The 15,967-nt window shown below is 38.4% G+C and overlaps 1 protein-coding gene across 5 annotated transcripts in view; it reads left to right on the top strand.

The window, feature by feature from the left end:
* Positions 1 to 15,351, top strand: part of TDRD12 (tudor domain containing 12) — a 39,001-nt gene extending 23,650 nt beyond the window's left edge. For all 5 annotated transcript variants that reach the window (XM_089539789.1, XM_089539791.1, XM_089539793.1 and 2 more), the window contains 14 exons: positions 1,226 to 1,343; positions 2,270 to 2,409; positions 2,582 to 2,802; positions 3,620 to 3,719; positions 5,042 to 5,229; positions 5,714 to 5,924; positions 7,783 to 7,875; positions 8,698 to 8,867; positions 9,616 to 9,785; positions 11,058 to 11,112; positions 11,983 to 12,096; positions 12,175 to 12,328; positions 12,413 to 12,479; positions 13,215 to 15,351. In XM_089539789.1, coding sequence (XP_089395915.1) covers positions 1,226 to 1,343; positions 2,270 to 2,409; positions 2,582 to 2,802; positions 3,620 to 3,719; positions 5,042 to 5,229; positions 5,714 to 5,924; positions 7,783 to 7,875; positions 8,698 to 8,867; positions 9,616 to 9,785; positions 11,058 to 11,112; positions 11,983 to 12,096; positions 12,175 to 12,328; positions 12,413 to 12,479; positions 13,215 to 13,318 — 1,905 coding nt within the window. In that variant the 3' untranslated portion in view covers positions 13,319 to 15,351. The remainder of the gene's footprint in view (positions 1 to 1,225; positions 1,344 to 2,269; positions 2,410 to 2,581; positions 2,803 to 3,619; positions 3,720 to 5,041; positions 5,230 to 5,713; positions 5,925 to 7,782; positions 7,876 to 8,697; positions 8,868 to 9,615; positions 9,786 to 11,057; positions 11,113 to 11,982; positions 12,097 to 12,174; positions 12,329 to 12,412; positions 12,480 to 13,214) is intronic.
* The last annotated feature ends 616 nt before the right edge of the window (positions 15,352 to 15,967 follow it).

A 15,967-nucleotide genomic window follows, 5' to 3' on the forward strand; every position in this document is an offset into this window, starting at 1 on the left:
CTCCTCTATTTTCACTTTGTATTTGAATCTGAACATCCATGTTGTTAAAGCAGAAAACACTCAAATTGACATCACTGGAGCCCTGGAAAAAGCCCCTCACAAGCAACAGTGGGGAACCTATTTCAATCTGAGGACCAAATTTAGTTTTAGCATTTTCAGTGGCTGCATTACAGTGATGGATGGCGCTGAAAACAAAAGGGTAGGAGGAAAACTATCCATGTATTTTAGCTTATATCTGTTGCTGGTTAACCCTTGGGAGAGGTATTTCAGCTTTTTAGAAAGAAAAGAATGTATACAAAATCTGGGAAACCACCAAATAATGGCATCATGGAGATGGGACTAGAACCGTCTGGGCAACCCCAGAGAGCTGAACTGAGACCAAAGAAGGGCCACACTTACCTCCAGGACCTCAGTTTCTTTACTCCTGCTTTAGAGTGCCAGGATATTCCCCTTTCAGGTCGTATTTGATGAGGTTGGAGGGTTTGGGTGTTTTTTGTGTTTTTTTAGCACAGTGGAAAAATTGGCAGCACCCTAGATACACAGCTCACATTAGAGAAAGTTTTCTTATGCGTGGATTTTTTATACACGGATTCAAGCATCCACGGTTTGAAAATGTTAAAAAAAGTATAAATTGCAAATATCAAACTTTGATTTTCCATTTTTATAAGGGACACCATTTTGCTATTTCATTATATTTAATGGCAATTGAGCATCCACAGATTTTGTTATCCACGGGGGATCTTGGAACCAAACCCCAGCCTATAAGAAGGGTCCACTGTACAGGGTTTCTGTGTCTCTTACAGAGGCTAATGAGTGCAACCTTGGGAATTGAAGTGCAAGACAAGCAACTGGGGTGGTACTGTTGAAGCGCAATAGGAGAAACCAAAAGCAGTACAAAAAAATTATGGGTGGGACAAGGACAAAGATTTTACTACTGCTGATAGATCTGTGCATAGAAGTGATATGTATTCGATATGAACTCTTATCATATGTTAGCTGGTTATACAAATGAATACCTGCATTCATAAATGAGAACATTAATTTAAAAATATATTGAATAATTATGTTGGATATTTGAGAAACCAATGAACAAGCTTTTAATCCTGAAGATAGTAACAATATATTGATTTAAAAACAACAACATTGTCTGCTCCAGCATTCTTAAGTAATTGTAATTCTTCTGCAATTCACATTGCTCAAAATAATTCTTAATCTTTGTAATCAGGCTGTAGAGAGCACTTCAGTATTTTGCTTGAAAATACATCCAGAAACTGGATTTCATGTCACTCATGTTGTAGAACAGTGGAACAAAAGATTTAGCTCTGGCACACATATTGTATTGGGTAAGTTGAGGGGGTTTGTTCTTAGTGTATTTATTGTATGGTCTTTATCAATATCATAGTGACTTTTAGTTTCCCTGATAAGTGTCTGTCTTAATTTACATAACATTATTTAGTTTCAGACTAAAAGCAGCATGGAATCAAGTCTCTTCATTAATGGACGGAATTAAGTGAAGAGAGTGAGAACTTACTGTAGAACAGTTTGTTTGCTATCCTTGCTTTGTTACTCCATTTTATTGTTTTTAATGTTTCCCTCCCGTGTAGTATTTCTTATATAAAAGGTAGGTATAACTTGCCACATTAAAGCTGTGAAGTGTTTTGCAGGAGCTTTCCCATAACTGAAGAATCAGAAGATGAAATGGAATCTGTGCTTGTCATGACTGATGTTATAGGATATTTAACAGTTAGAGTTTGTGTAAAATGGGATTTTGTTTGAGTTCTTGAATAAGAGTTATTACATGTGACAGATATGTTACTGTTAATACTCATGTACAGTATCTGTCTAGAAATTTTAGTCAAAAAATTGACCCAAAAAACCTGAGTCGACTTATCCACAGGTCAATGTCAATACTGCACTTTAACACTTACCAAAAAAGCAACCATTCCCTGGTGAAAGGTAAGAGCGTAAACTGTCCTGGAATCACTGCCTCCCCCTCTAGTCTCTCATGCATCCTATCTTTAGTATAAGCACAAACACTTATGCCTGCTAAAATTTTGTAAGTTCTTTGGTATTGTTTGCCTTTGCTTTTCTGCTAGAAACTTTGCTTTGTTACATGTCCCAAAGTTTTACCCTCGACTTATCTGTGGGCCATATCAAAATCCATAATTTGGCCCCAAAATCTGCCCTCGACTTATACATGAGGTCAACTTATAGACAAGTATATACCGTACTTGTTTTTATGTGATACGTTTTCCTATGTTCTTTCCAGTTCTAACAGATGAATGCTTGCCAGCCTTAGGAATTACAGATGCAACGTGTGTCATTCATTTCAGTTTTCCTGCATCTCCAAGAATCTTTGGTGCACGCTTATACAGCATGTCTGATCATTTCCAAAACTCAATAGAAAAGGTATCTAATCATTAGTCATTTGCTTCTTTCCCTTCTCCTTGCCACTTCTGCTGTCTACACAACTATAATGTAGATTTGTTAGACCCATCCTTTTGTTATAATACTCTGTAAAACCTCATGAGTCAGTTTTGAAAATCAAAAGTAAAATTTCCATTTCCTTCCCCCTATAAAGGTTTCACCTCTAGTAAAAGAGCAATCAAAGGCAAAATCCATCTTACTGTTGACAGAAAATAATGCATGCCACGCTGTTGGAATATTACATTATTTAAAACGCACAGCAGCCGACATTCCACCTGAATTAAGTGATTTTACATCTGGAGTTCTGGAGACTAGAGAAGATAGTAAGACTGGGAAGCCTCTTTGTCACTGCCTAAAATTATATGGGTTTTGCAAGTAAGAAAATTCTGAAGTTCCATTAAATTTAGCTACTTTGTTATGCAATTGTATTAAGTTATAAAATGTTAAGATCATTTGTGAAGTAACAAAAGTAAATGGTATTTGTTGCCTATAGTAACACATTGAAGCACATTTTTTTGTCCTCTATGGAGCCTGCATTTCTGCTAGCATTTGATGTAGGTATGCTCCAGAACCTGCTGGAGAAAATATGGTGATATTTGAAGTGCAAGGCCATAACCTGTGGGTGCTAATAATGTGCATTAATTGAAAAGGGGAGAAAACTCTTGGGTGTTTATTAAAGCACTGGAAATGAACATTTAGTTTCAGCATATGACTGACGTTCTGGGAATAACCATCTGTGCTTCTTCTTTGTGATCCCTGTGATTCATACAAATGGTTACTTGCCCAATGCATCATTTAGAACCTTCTAGAGCTAGGGAATAAATATTTTGACAGTAGCTTCATCTCCACTCAGCCGTGCAATACGCACTATTTCTGCTTAATTCTCCAATTCTTTTTTGTCCACCACAGCACCAGGAACGTTTCTGACCTTGCTTTTCTCGACTTTCTGAATTTCTGACTTGACTTAAAGACCTAATGTACATTTGATTTACCTTTCTTTTCATTTGTCATTTTGGGTTTATTTATTTCCCTTCCATCATGGGTATCATGGTGGTTGTCAGCTGAAACATTTGATATCTTTTTTCAATCTAACATTGTCTTTTCAAAGCTGGTGTGCAAAACTCTGTCATATAATAACTGCTTTATAATACTTCATTATCCTTGTTTATTCTGTCACTTTATGGCTGTACAGGGATAAAAATCGTTGCCCAGATAGACATCGAATTAGTTTACCAGCAGATTTGCCCAGAAAAGTAACAGATGATGTTCTACCAAAAGCTGGAAATATAACTGTGAGTTAGTGAAGCAATTTAATTTTTGCATCTTAATTGTACTGCACTATATTTCGACAGAGATGTACCTTAGCCATAACAATGAAAGTGCTGGGGTTAAGAGCTTCTTGTGCTATAGCTAAATCAGTTAGCCTTTGCCTTTCAGACATAATCTCACCCAATACAGTAAAAAAAATAAAATAAAATACAGAGACCTTGTCTGCAAATTTTGTTTGTAGAATTGGGTAGAAAGGAAGAGGTGGGAGGGCTGATTTAAAACATCAAAGCTGGGTGCACAAATGAGAAGAGCCAAATCCCATTGTCCTTTCCTGGCTTTGGGATATCAATACAGTGGTACCCCGGGATACGAAAGCACCGCCTTACGAAATTCCCGGGTTACGAAAAAAAATAATTTAAAAAAACTGTTCCGCGTTACGAAAGTTTTTTCGGGTTACGAAAAAACTTTTGGTGCTTTTCGGCGCTATTTCGCACCAAAAAGCGGCTTTCGCTATTAGCGCCTATGGCAATTCGGCTTGCGAAAGTCTTCCAGGTTACGAAAAGGGCAGCGGAACGAATTAATTTCGTAACCCGGGGGACCACTGTATTGACAGTGAGCTGGCATCACAAATTAGAAGAAAACACTTTTGGAGTTCAAGGAGGTAAGCCGGGTAGAAATCACCTTTGCTTGCCCTTTGCTCTTTAACTTACACTCCTCACCTCCTGCATCCTCTGTGATTACAGGGTATCTGAAGGAAATAGTGGGTTACTTCAGTCACATATAGTTTTGAGCCTAAAAGATTAGCCTCATGTAGGAAGGGGAGTGGATAGAGCATGGGTAGGGACCTATGGGAGATCAGGGTGCCACCCAGGAGATCAGAGGACTGCATGCCCATAATACCCTCCATAAAAAAAATACCCCCAGATGCCAACTAGTGGGCATGAGGGACATTTTGCCGTTTTTGTCCTCCTTGGCCAATTTTAGGCACAGAAGAAATCTTCTTCAGCGACAAAATGACTGGAAGTCACTTTCTGTTTACTTCCTGTTTTAGAAAAAGGTCTTTACAACACCTAAAATTGCATAGGGAGCAACAATGTGGCAAAAATGCCTCCCTCGGAGGGCATGTGTGGGCCACATTTTTTTAAACAAATGATTCCTGGGAGGCCTTGATGACCATAACAATGACCATGGGGGCCATATGTGGTCCATGAAACACACCTTGTCCACCTCAGGGTTAGAGAATATAATGCCAGAAAAAAAGTTGTATTTTTAATAAGCATTAAATCCAATGATATATATTGCCTATTTCCTGCAAACATGCAGTTACTCATTTCTGCCCTTTCAGATACTGCCTCTTTTTATCGTGGATGCCACAAACTACTTTGGCCGCATAGTAGATAAAACAAAGAATCCCTATACTGCTCTGGCAGAAGAGATGAGTCAATATTATACGAAAGCTGGCAATTGCAGATCAGTTGATACAGTGGAGGAGCATGCCTTATATGGATTACATGAGGCGAATTCTTTTCACAGGTTTATTTTGTTCATTTCATTTCATTTGTCTGGTGCCTTTCTCCCAGAATAGAACCCAAGGCAGCTCCAAAAGAAAATCAGTTCAAAAACCTTAACAATAAACATTTTAAAATCCACACATTAGCCTGTATAGCAGTATAACAGTAAACACAAGTTAATGCTTAATCTTGAAAGAACTTTGAAACACACACGCATACAAATAAAGATTTCAAAATACATAGTTTTGGGGGGGATTTTCCGGTTTATGTGGCCATGTTCTGGAAGAGTTTATTTGTGATGTTTTGCCAACATCTCTGGCTGGCATCTTTAGGGAATTCTAGCATGGAAGTGTCTGAAGATGACAGCCACAGATGGAGGGAACATTATAAGTGCACCAGCAACTCTTAGAAATGAAACTTCCGGTCAGGAACCTACAGAACTGTCTGTTTGATTTATTTTAGCAATTGCAATTTTCCCATTTCCTTTCTTACCCATTCTCTTACAGGATTCAGGTGTTGGAAGTGTTATCACAAGAAGAAAAAAATATGTTTTGTAGAGTGTATATCAAGTATATAGACGAAGGCAGAATGGGTCAAGTTCAACGTTATAAGTTGCTTTACTTACCAGAGCAATTTCAAAGCTTGCCCCCTCAAGCTGTGGAATTCATTGTCTGTAGGGTTAAACCCATTGATAATGAAGTAGACTGGAACCCAAAGGCAAGTTCACTCTTATTTATCTTCTGGGCCAGTGAGTTGTTTGCAAATCTAATGATTTTTCAAATAATTGTGTTGGATTGTCTTGTGGTAGATGATGATTGAGAGCCAACGTGGTATAGAGGTTTGAGCGTTGGACTAGGACACTAGGAGACCAGGGTTCGAACCCCACCTGAGCGATGGAAACCCACTGGGTGACCTTGGGCAATTCTTTTAATGTGAAAACCTTTTAGTGTGTTTGTTTAAAGGTGTCACTTCCAAATTAGCTTGAGACCCATAGGTGATATTTTTCTTTGGGGGGAGAAAATGACAGTGCATCAAACAATGCATCTTGTTGCTAATTCAAACTATAATGTTTTTAGTTAACAGCAAAGTATGAAATTCACATTAACAATACCATGGGCCCACCTTATCAGCAGGCTAGTGATCCATAGATCAGATCATCTGCGGATTGATACACACCCCATATTATCCAGTGGTAGCAAGTGCTGACACAGATGTGCACGTGTCACCACCCATTGAATAATATGGGGCTTGAGCGTCCATATTTTTCACCATCCACAGTGGGGTGGGCAGAACTGAACCCCCATGGGTGGGAAGGGCACACTGTATAAAAATTTGCCTTCTCTGTAACGAAGTCTTTTTTATAATCTGTATAGCAGAGATGGACAAAGAGTGGCCACATGCAGCTGTCAAGTTGTACTTAGGCCTGTTACAGACTGCCAAAATAAAGCTGCTTCGGGTCTCTTTGGAGGTATGCTGTTTAAATGATGCGTGCATCCTAAGAATCCGGAAGCTGCACCAAAGCTGCACTCCAGTGCTTAGGAATGGAGTGTGGCTTTGGTGCGACCTCCGGACTCTTAGGACCCATGCATCATTTAAATAGCTTACCTCCAAAGAGACCCGAAGCAGCTTTATTTTGGCAGTCTGTAACAGGCCTTAGTGTCCCTTTACCCCTCCAGAGTTCCTGCTGCTTTTTCTGGCCAAAAAGGGGGGGGGGGGAGAGGGTTGCTCTTCATAGAATCATAGAATCCCCTAGGAGCAACAAGATCATCTTTTTGAATAAGTTGCAGAGGGGTGGGCTGCACCATTTAGCATTTTTTCAAAATCCATTTTTTTTCAAAACCAGAAGCAAACTTCTGGCTACTTCCAGGGTTTTGTTGTTGCTGGGTTTGTTTTTTGTGGAGGGCAGTAGCTACACACCTGTGGACGGGCATTCTGTTAGGAACATAAGCACACATAAGTGTCTCTTACATGTGCAAATTTACTTTTTTAGGCACTGCAAAGGTTGGTATTCGCTTCCTTTTCTGCAGATCCCCCCCCCCAAAAAAAAGACTGAAAATCCACTGAAGCTGCCCTGCATAGCCGTTCTGTGCTTTGCAGCAAATAGACAGAATCAGAGAAGCATCTGATGTAGATGCAAAATGATTTAGCCGGATACAAAATTATGACATCAGCATTGAGATCCACTGATTTCATAATTCAGCTGCTGTAAACCAGAAAAGGTCAGTTGAATTTGCTCCAGGTAGCACACAACAGTACAATGAATGCTTCCCCATTCTGCATTCAGCCATGGATAGACCCAGTTTGGAACAAATGGGGGGAGTATCCTATCATTTTGGACATTAATAAAGGATTCCAAGGTCATTGCAAGACAGTCTGATGTAAAGATGAATAATTTTCCCCCCCAATGTACATAGAATTGCTACCATATTTGTGACATATTGTTACCATATTCACACAGTTTCTTGCAAATTTGCTGGCTTGGAAACTGGCATTTGTCCATGGAACACCACTTTTCGTAACATGATTGTAAGATACATCATTCTTCTCTGAGAATTGTTTTTGTGTTTTGACTTAGGTTACTAGATACATAAATTACAAGATTAGCGGAAAGCCACATGAAGCAAAAATAGTACTTGCTCTGAACAATACAATTTGGGTGGATCCAGTGGTATGTAATGCAACTTCGTTGTTGATTTTTTTTCCTTTCAACTCTTTCTCCCAGAAGGATGGCTCAGGATAGCTTATTAAACTTTTCATCTAATTTTCTTATAAATGTCCATGAAGTCTTCCCATTTTCTTCCTTTCATGAGTACTGCACATTTGATGTAGAAATTACTTTTGAAGGTAGAAGGAAATACATGATGAGTTAACTTACTCCATCTTCCTTGTTACACTTGTCCAATAAAATCAGATGCCTATGACTTTGTGTTTCCATCATTACTTCTCTCTTCCTGTGACATAATGGCTGTAATCCTGTTGGTGAATTACACTAGTAGTTGCATTTTTCCAGAACCACACAGTAGTGGCAAGGGAAGGCAGACAAAATCTGTTGGCTCGTTGCACAAAGTCATAGGCATCTGATTTTATTGGACAAGTGTAACAAGGAAGATGGAGTAAGTTAACAGTTCAGTATCTGACTTTTTTGAGGTAACCATGGGCTCCCCTCTTCTGCCACTTGTATCAGCATGCTTAAGGCCAGTATAGATTTTAACCTTAATCTAAAAACCATAATAAAAATTATTCATTGGAATTAGGTTTAATATTTGGGTTCCAGTTTGGGTAAAGTGTGATATTACATACATACATACATACATACTGGGAATGCCATGTTAATAAAATTTTCATTTGTATATTAGCAGTATATCGTATCAAAACAGTTGTATTACTCTATACTGATTATGTTTGGAACAAAGTAAACGTCTTTTAGTGAGATTAGGGGTGGAGTGCATGCAAGCCTCCTGGTGTTGTTATTTTGAAACTTCACTTCTAGGTTCGAGTCACCAGACTTCCAGATCTGAAAACATCTATCAATGAATACAGTATTCGCTCTGAAATCCTAGCTACAGGATTGGGAGTTGATAATCCTGAACACATACATGAACTCCAAAGGTTATTTAGAGATACTGAAACAGCCTGTGAGAAAAAAGACTCTCCTGCATTGTAAGGAAATATCCTTGAATTCTTCCTTTTTTGAACAAATTAAGTTGTTTTCATTCTGTAAACTTCATAACTGGTAAAGATTAGAATGCACTGAAATTAGGAGGTAATTGCTCATCATCATGTTGTAGTCATTCATAATATAAACTTAAAAGACTGAAGTAGCCCATATTCCATAGCTTTTATGCTACTAAAAACATAATATCCTTTTTTTCTATTCGAATAGGCTTCAAGATGTGGATTTTCAGAAGTAGTGTAGTGACATTTTCTACATGGAGTAAACATACCATGAACATTAGTGGGTCTTTGTTTAATAAATGCAGTTCTCAACTCTGGTTTAGCACTGCATGTTGTCCATTTAGTTTCAGAGAGGATGGAATCAGTAAACCTTTCCCGTGATTTTCAAGTTCAGTGTACCCCTATCTTTCCATCAGAAAGTGGTGAAAGCATTGAGCTAGTTTTGAATTGTAAGATTATGAGCCAAGAGAAGCTAGACATTGTAAAAATGGAAATGGAACACATGAACATAGCAATACTGGGTGTGAGTGTGTTAAAATGGACAAGAATGGGGCACTTAAAATCAGACAGCCACACAATGTTCTACTCACAGAATGAAAAGACACAAACGCTTACTAAGAAAAGATTGGCATAAGCAGTCAGGATTCAATGCAAAACCAGAGAACACAATGAACAAGATAAAAAATCTAGATTCTTGTGAAGCATACTGTAATACTTTTCCTCCCTTTTTCAGAAACCAGTCTCTGAAGTGTGAAACAAGTGAGCAGGCCACATCTTCACTGAGCATCTTAGACCAGGCTACTCACAGTTCAGAGACCACTGAGGAACAGGTCGTGTCCAATGTTCAAGAGGGCGATGCTATTATTGATGGTTGCTCTCAAGTAACTTTGCAAAACCATTCTAGTAAGTATGCTGCCCTGGGGGGATTATTTTGAAAGAAAAGATATAAATAAAATAAATAAGAACATTAGACTTACCTATGAGATGTTCATTTTCAGTAGAGGATGGTAAACCTCGTACAGCGGGTTGTTCCTCCCATTTGCTCTGATAGACGTGAAGTTCAGAGTAACAGCCATCAAGGGAGAGCAACCCACAAACAACTCAGTAGATCTAACAGCCATAGAGAACCAAAGCAGGCATAACACAAAAGGAAAGGCACGAAGGAAAGGGGGGGGGGGGCTACAATCAACAGTTCTGTTCCTCTCCATTCCAGTACTGTGAAAGGTATCTTAGTTCTGGAGATGAGATTTCCCCATCAACTGCTGAAAATGAACATCTTGCAGGTAAGCCAATGGGACATATAAAAGCTCCCAATCATTCGGTAGATAGAACTGAAAACTCCTAAGTAGACACTACCTGCATCAGAGTGTTTCTGCCAAATGAGGCCTCTGCAGAGAAGAAAACATCCAAATAGCAGCAGACAGTGAAGAACAAATGCCAGCCCTGCACATTTCTGCTAGGGGAGCATTCATAGAACATGTAGCAGCATTACAAGTAGAATGAGCAACAACCAAACTAGGCAAAGCAACCCCTGTGACTGAGTAGCATATAGTGATACAGGCCTTAATCCAGCTAGCCAAGATGGAACGTGATAGCTTCTTGCCCATAGTAGTGGGTTGGAAAGAGTCAAACAGACTGTTGGAGACTCTGAAAGGATGAGTACATCTGAGGTGGATTTTAAGGGCTCTACATATGACCAGAGTATGGCTGAATACATAAAAAAGGAAGAAGGATGATCTGTGACCTGTGAAAACTGAATATTTAGAATGTATAAACCCTGGTTTCTAATTATTCCTGTTTAAGATTCACTGAGGGCAGTTATTCATGCTTTTCTTCTGTATTTTCTATATTAGAATTTACTTTTTTTCCTGACAAGGTGTAATCTGTTCAAAGTATTTGGCAGTAACAGCATCACTGGAAAGGTTAGAACTGAATGCTATGAATCTGGTTTGGAAAAACAACAAGAGACAAACCTACCCTGCCTGTTTGGTTTGTTTTTTTAATTTTTCACCATGGAAATTCTTCTCTGCATCGAAGTTACTCTCCACTGGCCATTCTGTTTCCTCCCCCTTTCCATTTATCAACCTGGGAGTTCTTCCTATTCAGCACTGTGCTTTGTTGAAGTATAATTATTATATATGCTCTAAAATTAGTTTGTTTTATTCCTTAATTTAGATGGAATGGTTCAAAGTAAGAAAGAATGTGAATCTCTCCAACCTCCTAATGAATGGTATCTGAATTTTATTTCACTGTTGTACATTTCTGGGGGGGGGGGGGGCTAGGCAAGGCTGAGAGACAATAGATAGATGCTTCATGTACATAAAATACTATACCTATAACTTGCTCTGTCTCAAGACTTGGGACAAATGCTTTTTCTGTTATTTTCCCCGCCATCCAAATTCTAATTCTATACTGTTCCAGAAATAGGTCCTTATGTGAGATTTGGCAAGTCTAACATTACAAAGACATTGGAGCTCATAGTTATGTCTGAGGGTGTTGCCCCTAAAACCCTACCTTTGGAGCCTGGCAGCATCCCAACTGATGCATTTCAAGGTGCTGGAGATCAGGGCACTGAGAAATGATGTGTGCAATGTTCTCCCAGTCATGTACTACAACAAATGTGCCAAAGAATAAGCAGCTAGAGAGACCTCACAGGTACCCTGCCACAACTGCTTGTATCAGAGCACTGCAGATTACCTTCCCTGTGCCCTAATGTCTAATGTCACACAAACACTCCAGTCAGGATGCTGTCTGGCTGCAAAGGTAGGTTTTCATTGTCACATTCAGTTGTTAACCACATCATAATATGGATTTAGTCTCTGTTGTACAAAAAAATCTCACTTCCCCCAGATACTTAAAACATCTAAGTTATTATATTGGGGGAAAGGTGGCATGTAAGTAAATATTAAAAAAAAAATTTAAGGCTCTACTTACTGAAATCTCTGAATCAAGTGTTACAGATGAAAAGGAACTTGACCTTTCCTGTAATCAGGAGTATTGGATTATAAAGGAACCTGTGTCATTAAAATAAGCTCTACACCCATGAAGTCTCTATTTTAAAACCACATGAATTCTAACTACTTTTCTTTAAAAATTTCAGCTTCCACCCAGCAATACAATGGTTTGAAAAACAGGATGTTGTTATTCTGAAGATAAAAGTACAAAATATCACTAGTCACAGCTGCATGTTTTTTACACAGAGGATCATTTTCAGGTAGAAAACTACCAGTGCACAAATAGAATGTGATTTTAGCCTCCATATGATAGACTAATATTTAAAAAATCTTTTCAGTGGATCTGCAGAAGGCAAGTTTTATTGGGCTGATATGGAACTGAAAGAAAATATAATTGAAGAAAAATCGAGTTGTGTGCTTAAAAGTAATGAGGCTGTAATTACCCTTGCAAAGGAAAAGGAGGGATCTTGGTGCCACTTGCTGAAACAGAAGGTAAGTTGCAAAATCAAGAGTGGCTTATGTCTCTTTTTTAAAAATGGCATAGTATACTGAAATATGTAATATATTTGTTAACAGAACCCACATGTATCTTTTGACTTTGATCACTTGGAAGATTCTGAAGAAAGAAGCACTTTCCCTAGTGGTAAGCTGATAATTACATTGCAAACACATATTACTCAGTGGGAGTTATCAACAAGTAAACTACCTCTGTTTCTTTATAACAAGGATGGGAGACTGTTGAAATTAGGGGTCACATTGGACCACAGTATACCTTGGTTCCCCTACCTGCTAGCCTTGGCTATGCAGGACCCTCTACCTGTCAGGAGTTGTACATGCTTTTGTCCTGCCATAATGTAGTAATGAAATATGTAGTACTGATAGCATGTTTTAACACTCCGCTTTAGAACTGTAAACACAGCCCAGGTATTGAGATAAGCCAGGAAAGGAGGGGAGCATGCCCATCTGCAACAATTTTTTTTCCATCTTCCTTCCCACATTTTATTTATGCTGGGGTAATTCCCATTCATGAATGGGTGAGAATCCATGGCTGAGAATGGCACATTGGATAACTTATGGTGAAAATCCATTCTGGCCAAAAAGAAGCCAACCACCTGTACCCTGAGGTGGCACTGCCATTTCACTTTTGCTGAGGGTTTTTCTTTTCTACTTGTCCATTTTCTTGTCTTGGGGATGAACTGAGGAGGAGCCAGGGATCAAACAGGAAATATTTTCTTAAAACATGCAATCCCTTGCTTCGTCAGCAGTGACAGAGATGGTTCCTTCTTCTTGGCTAGAATGGACCTTCATGGTAAGTCAACTTGTACATAGAAGCAGGCTTTTATAAATGTGTGTTTAATATGTTGTTTTCTTACACCAGGCACAGCTACTAAGAGAAGACATAAGACTGGTAAAGTGGTCTGTGAAAAGGAACACGAATCCTTTCAGCACAGTGATACAGATAGTGATTCGTCCACTGATTAATTCTGGTTTGAAGATCTGGATTTTGTTTTTGATATGAGAGTATACGTTTAGATTTTGCAATCATACATTTAGACATGAAAGGTTCAAACAATGTGTGTCATTCTTATAGTGGTAGAATCATTGCTTTTCAAACATCAGGACAGTTGTACATTTTGGCCATGATTTTGAAAAGACAGGGGATGAAGCTATTTGCTGTTTTGATAATTATCATAAACTGTAATCCTACACAAGCTTATTTGGAAGTAGGTTCTCCTAGCTGCAATGAGATTTAATTCTATGTAAATCCATTCAGAATGGAGGAGGTGTGTTTAGTTAAGAGTAATGGCAATGGGGACACACTGTGATGGGAATCCCTTCAGTAACTAAATGTATGGATAACTAAATGTATTGACTGGCATTCACAGTTGCAGTTAGAGATTCATAACCTAGAGTTACACATCCATAACTGGTAGAACTAGAGGTTACATTATAAAAACCTTCAGTTTAATTTGTCCCTCATGTAACATGAAAGGTGCCTTAATTCTTTTAAAGTATTACTTCTCTGTCTTCTATGAAGTATACAGGCATATTTCTGTGCCAGCTTTTTGCCATTTTACATATAGCAAAAAATGCTGTTCTTCAAATTAAAATGAATATTGGATAAGAAGAGGCTTAACTGTTGGACTTAGGTCCAAAACACACTGCAGAAATAATCCACCTTGACTGCTTTAACTGCCCTGGCTCACTGCTAGGGAATCTTGGGAATTATAGATTATTTAGCACCGGAGCTCTCTGACAGAGAAGGTTAAATGTCTCACAAAACTACAATTGAGCCAGAGCAGTTAAAAAGGTCTCAAACTTGATTATTTCTGCAGCGTTTTTTGGACTTCAGTGACTTAAAAGCATTTTACTGATATAGTTAATGCTCTCAAGGATTGCTGTAATAATGGGAAAATAATAGATGCAAACACTTGACATTTGTATAAAAATCTGGATGGTGAAAGTACAGGGAATGGAAGAGTATTCTGCAACACTCTTAGCCTAAATTAGCTGGCTATTGTCTTTAACAATGCAAAATTTCCATCCTGATCCTAGCTATTCTGGATTGGCAGTATGTTGTAATTGCCCTGACTCAGTCTCTCTGATATTTTTAAAGGATTGATTTAGCACATCTTCAGGTACCAGCATCTGGAATTGCTGCTAATCCTCCAATTAAATCTCTTTCCACTCTGTGTCATCAAACATATGGCACGATAGCAGCTTATTCCATGAATAAATTGTTCTGGTATCTCATTTGATTCTGGCTTATGTTGCTGCTGCTGCTATTATTTTTATTTAATTATTTATATCCCACTTTTCTCCCGATATAGGGACTCAAGGCAGCTAATGTTAACTCCCAACTGTCTTTAACTTTGTTCATTGCAGCATACCACTTGGGCTTATTGGTGTAACAAATTAAATTAGACCTGAGAAACTGGAGCTAGGTTGGATGTTGCATAGGAGAATCTTTAAAGCAGTTTTGGGCCTCTGGATGCTTTGAGGCTAACTATCTAGACTGATAACAGGAGTAGGCCACACTTGTCCCCTCTTGTTTTAAACCTGTAATCCTGTGCAAATGAACTCAGTGGGACTTCCATACCCATATGCATAGGAGAGCACTGTAAATTACTCCCACTTTAAATGTTTAAATTCAGTATGGTATTTCAGTAAAATGTTACAAGGAAGGACCTGTTTTATTCCTTCTCTGTTGTTACTATTTTCTTAAAATCCTATGTAGGTGGAATGGAGAGCAAATTTAAATCAAAAGGCATCAGAAGGTAAAAGAGCGAATTGGCTTCTTGAATACATGACTTGCCTTTCATGTTAAACATTGAAAAAAACGTTTCTGTATCAGGTTTGTATTGTCTCATTTGTCTCTTAACACAGCACATTTGGCCTTACACTTTCACAGAATCCTGTTGCAGTGTGTGCTAATGGAGAAAACTATCATATTGCAATATTTGGTGTTGTTTCTCCATATTTGATTTTCTATTTGAAGAGTTATGACTGTTATTTTGTACCTTATAGTATTAAAAAGCACTCTTAAACCTGCCTTGTTTGCTGGAAATTTTTAGAAACTTTATTTTATATATAAAGCATAATAATATATATAATATAAACAATTGGCATTCACAGTACACTAGAAGTTAGTAATGCTGGAATATTGAGTTTTGAGGCTGTCCAGGGAAATTTCTACTATCCACCATCAATGAAGTCCCCCGCAATATTCTGGCAAACAAACTAGTAAAATGTGGGCTAGACAATGCAACTATTAGGTGGATTTATATTTCGTTGAACAGCTAAACTCCAAGGATGCTCAGCAATGGCTCCTCTTCATCCTGTAGAGAAGTGACTAGTGGGATGCCACAGGGTTCTTTCCTGGGCCCAGTGCTAGTCCTCTTCTTTATCAATGAGTTAGATGAAGGAATAGAGGGCATGCTTATAAAATTTGTAGATGACAGGAAATTAGGAGAAGCCCTAGAGGACAGGATGAAAATACAAAATGATCTCAATAGATTAGAAAGCTAGGCCAAAACTAACAAAATGAATTTCAGCAGGGAGAAATGTAAGGTACTACACTTAGACAGAAAAAATGAAATGCACAGATAAAGTATAGATGACACCTGGCTT

This window comes from Sceloporus occidentalis, unplaced genomic scaffold, assembly GCF_023333645.1.
Source record: "Sceloporus occidentalis isolate IW3139 unplaced genomic scaffold, rSceOcc1.0.p SCAF_10, whole genome shotgun sequence".
Lineage (NCBI taxonomy): Eukaryota > Metazoa > Chordata > Lepidosauria > Squamata > Phrynosomatidae > Sceloporus > Sceloporus occidentalis.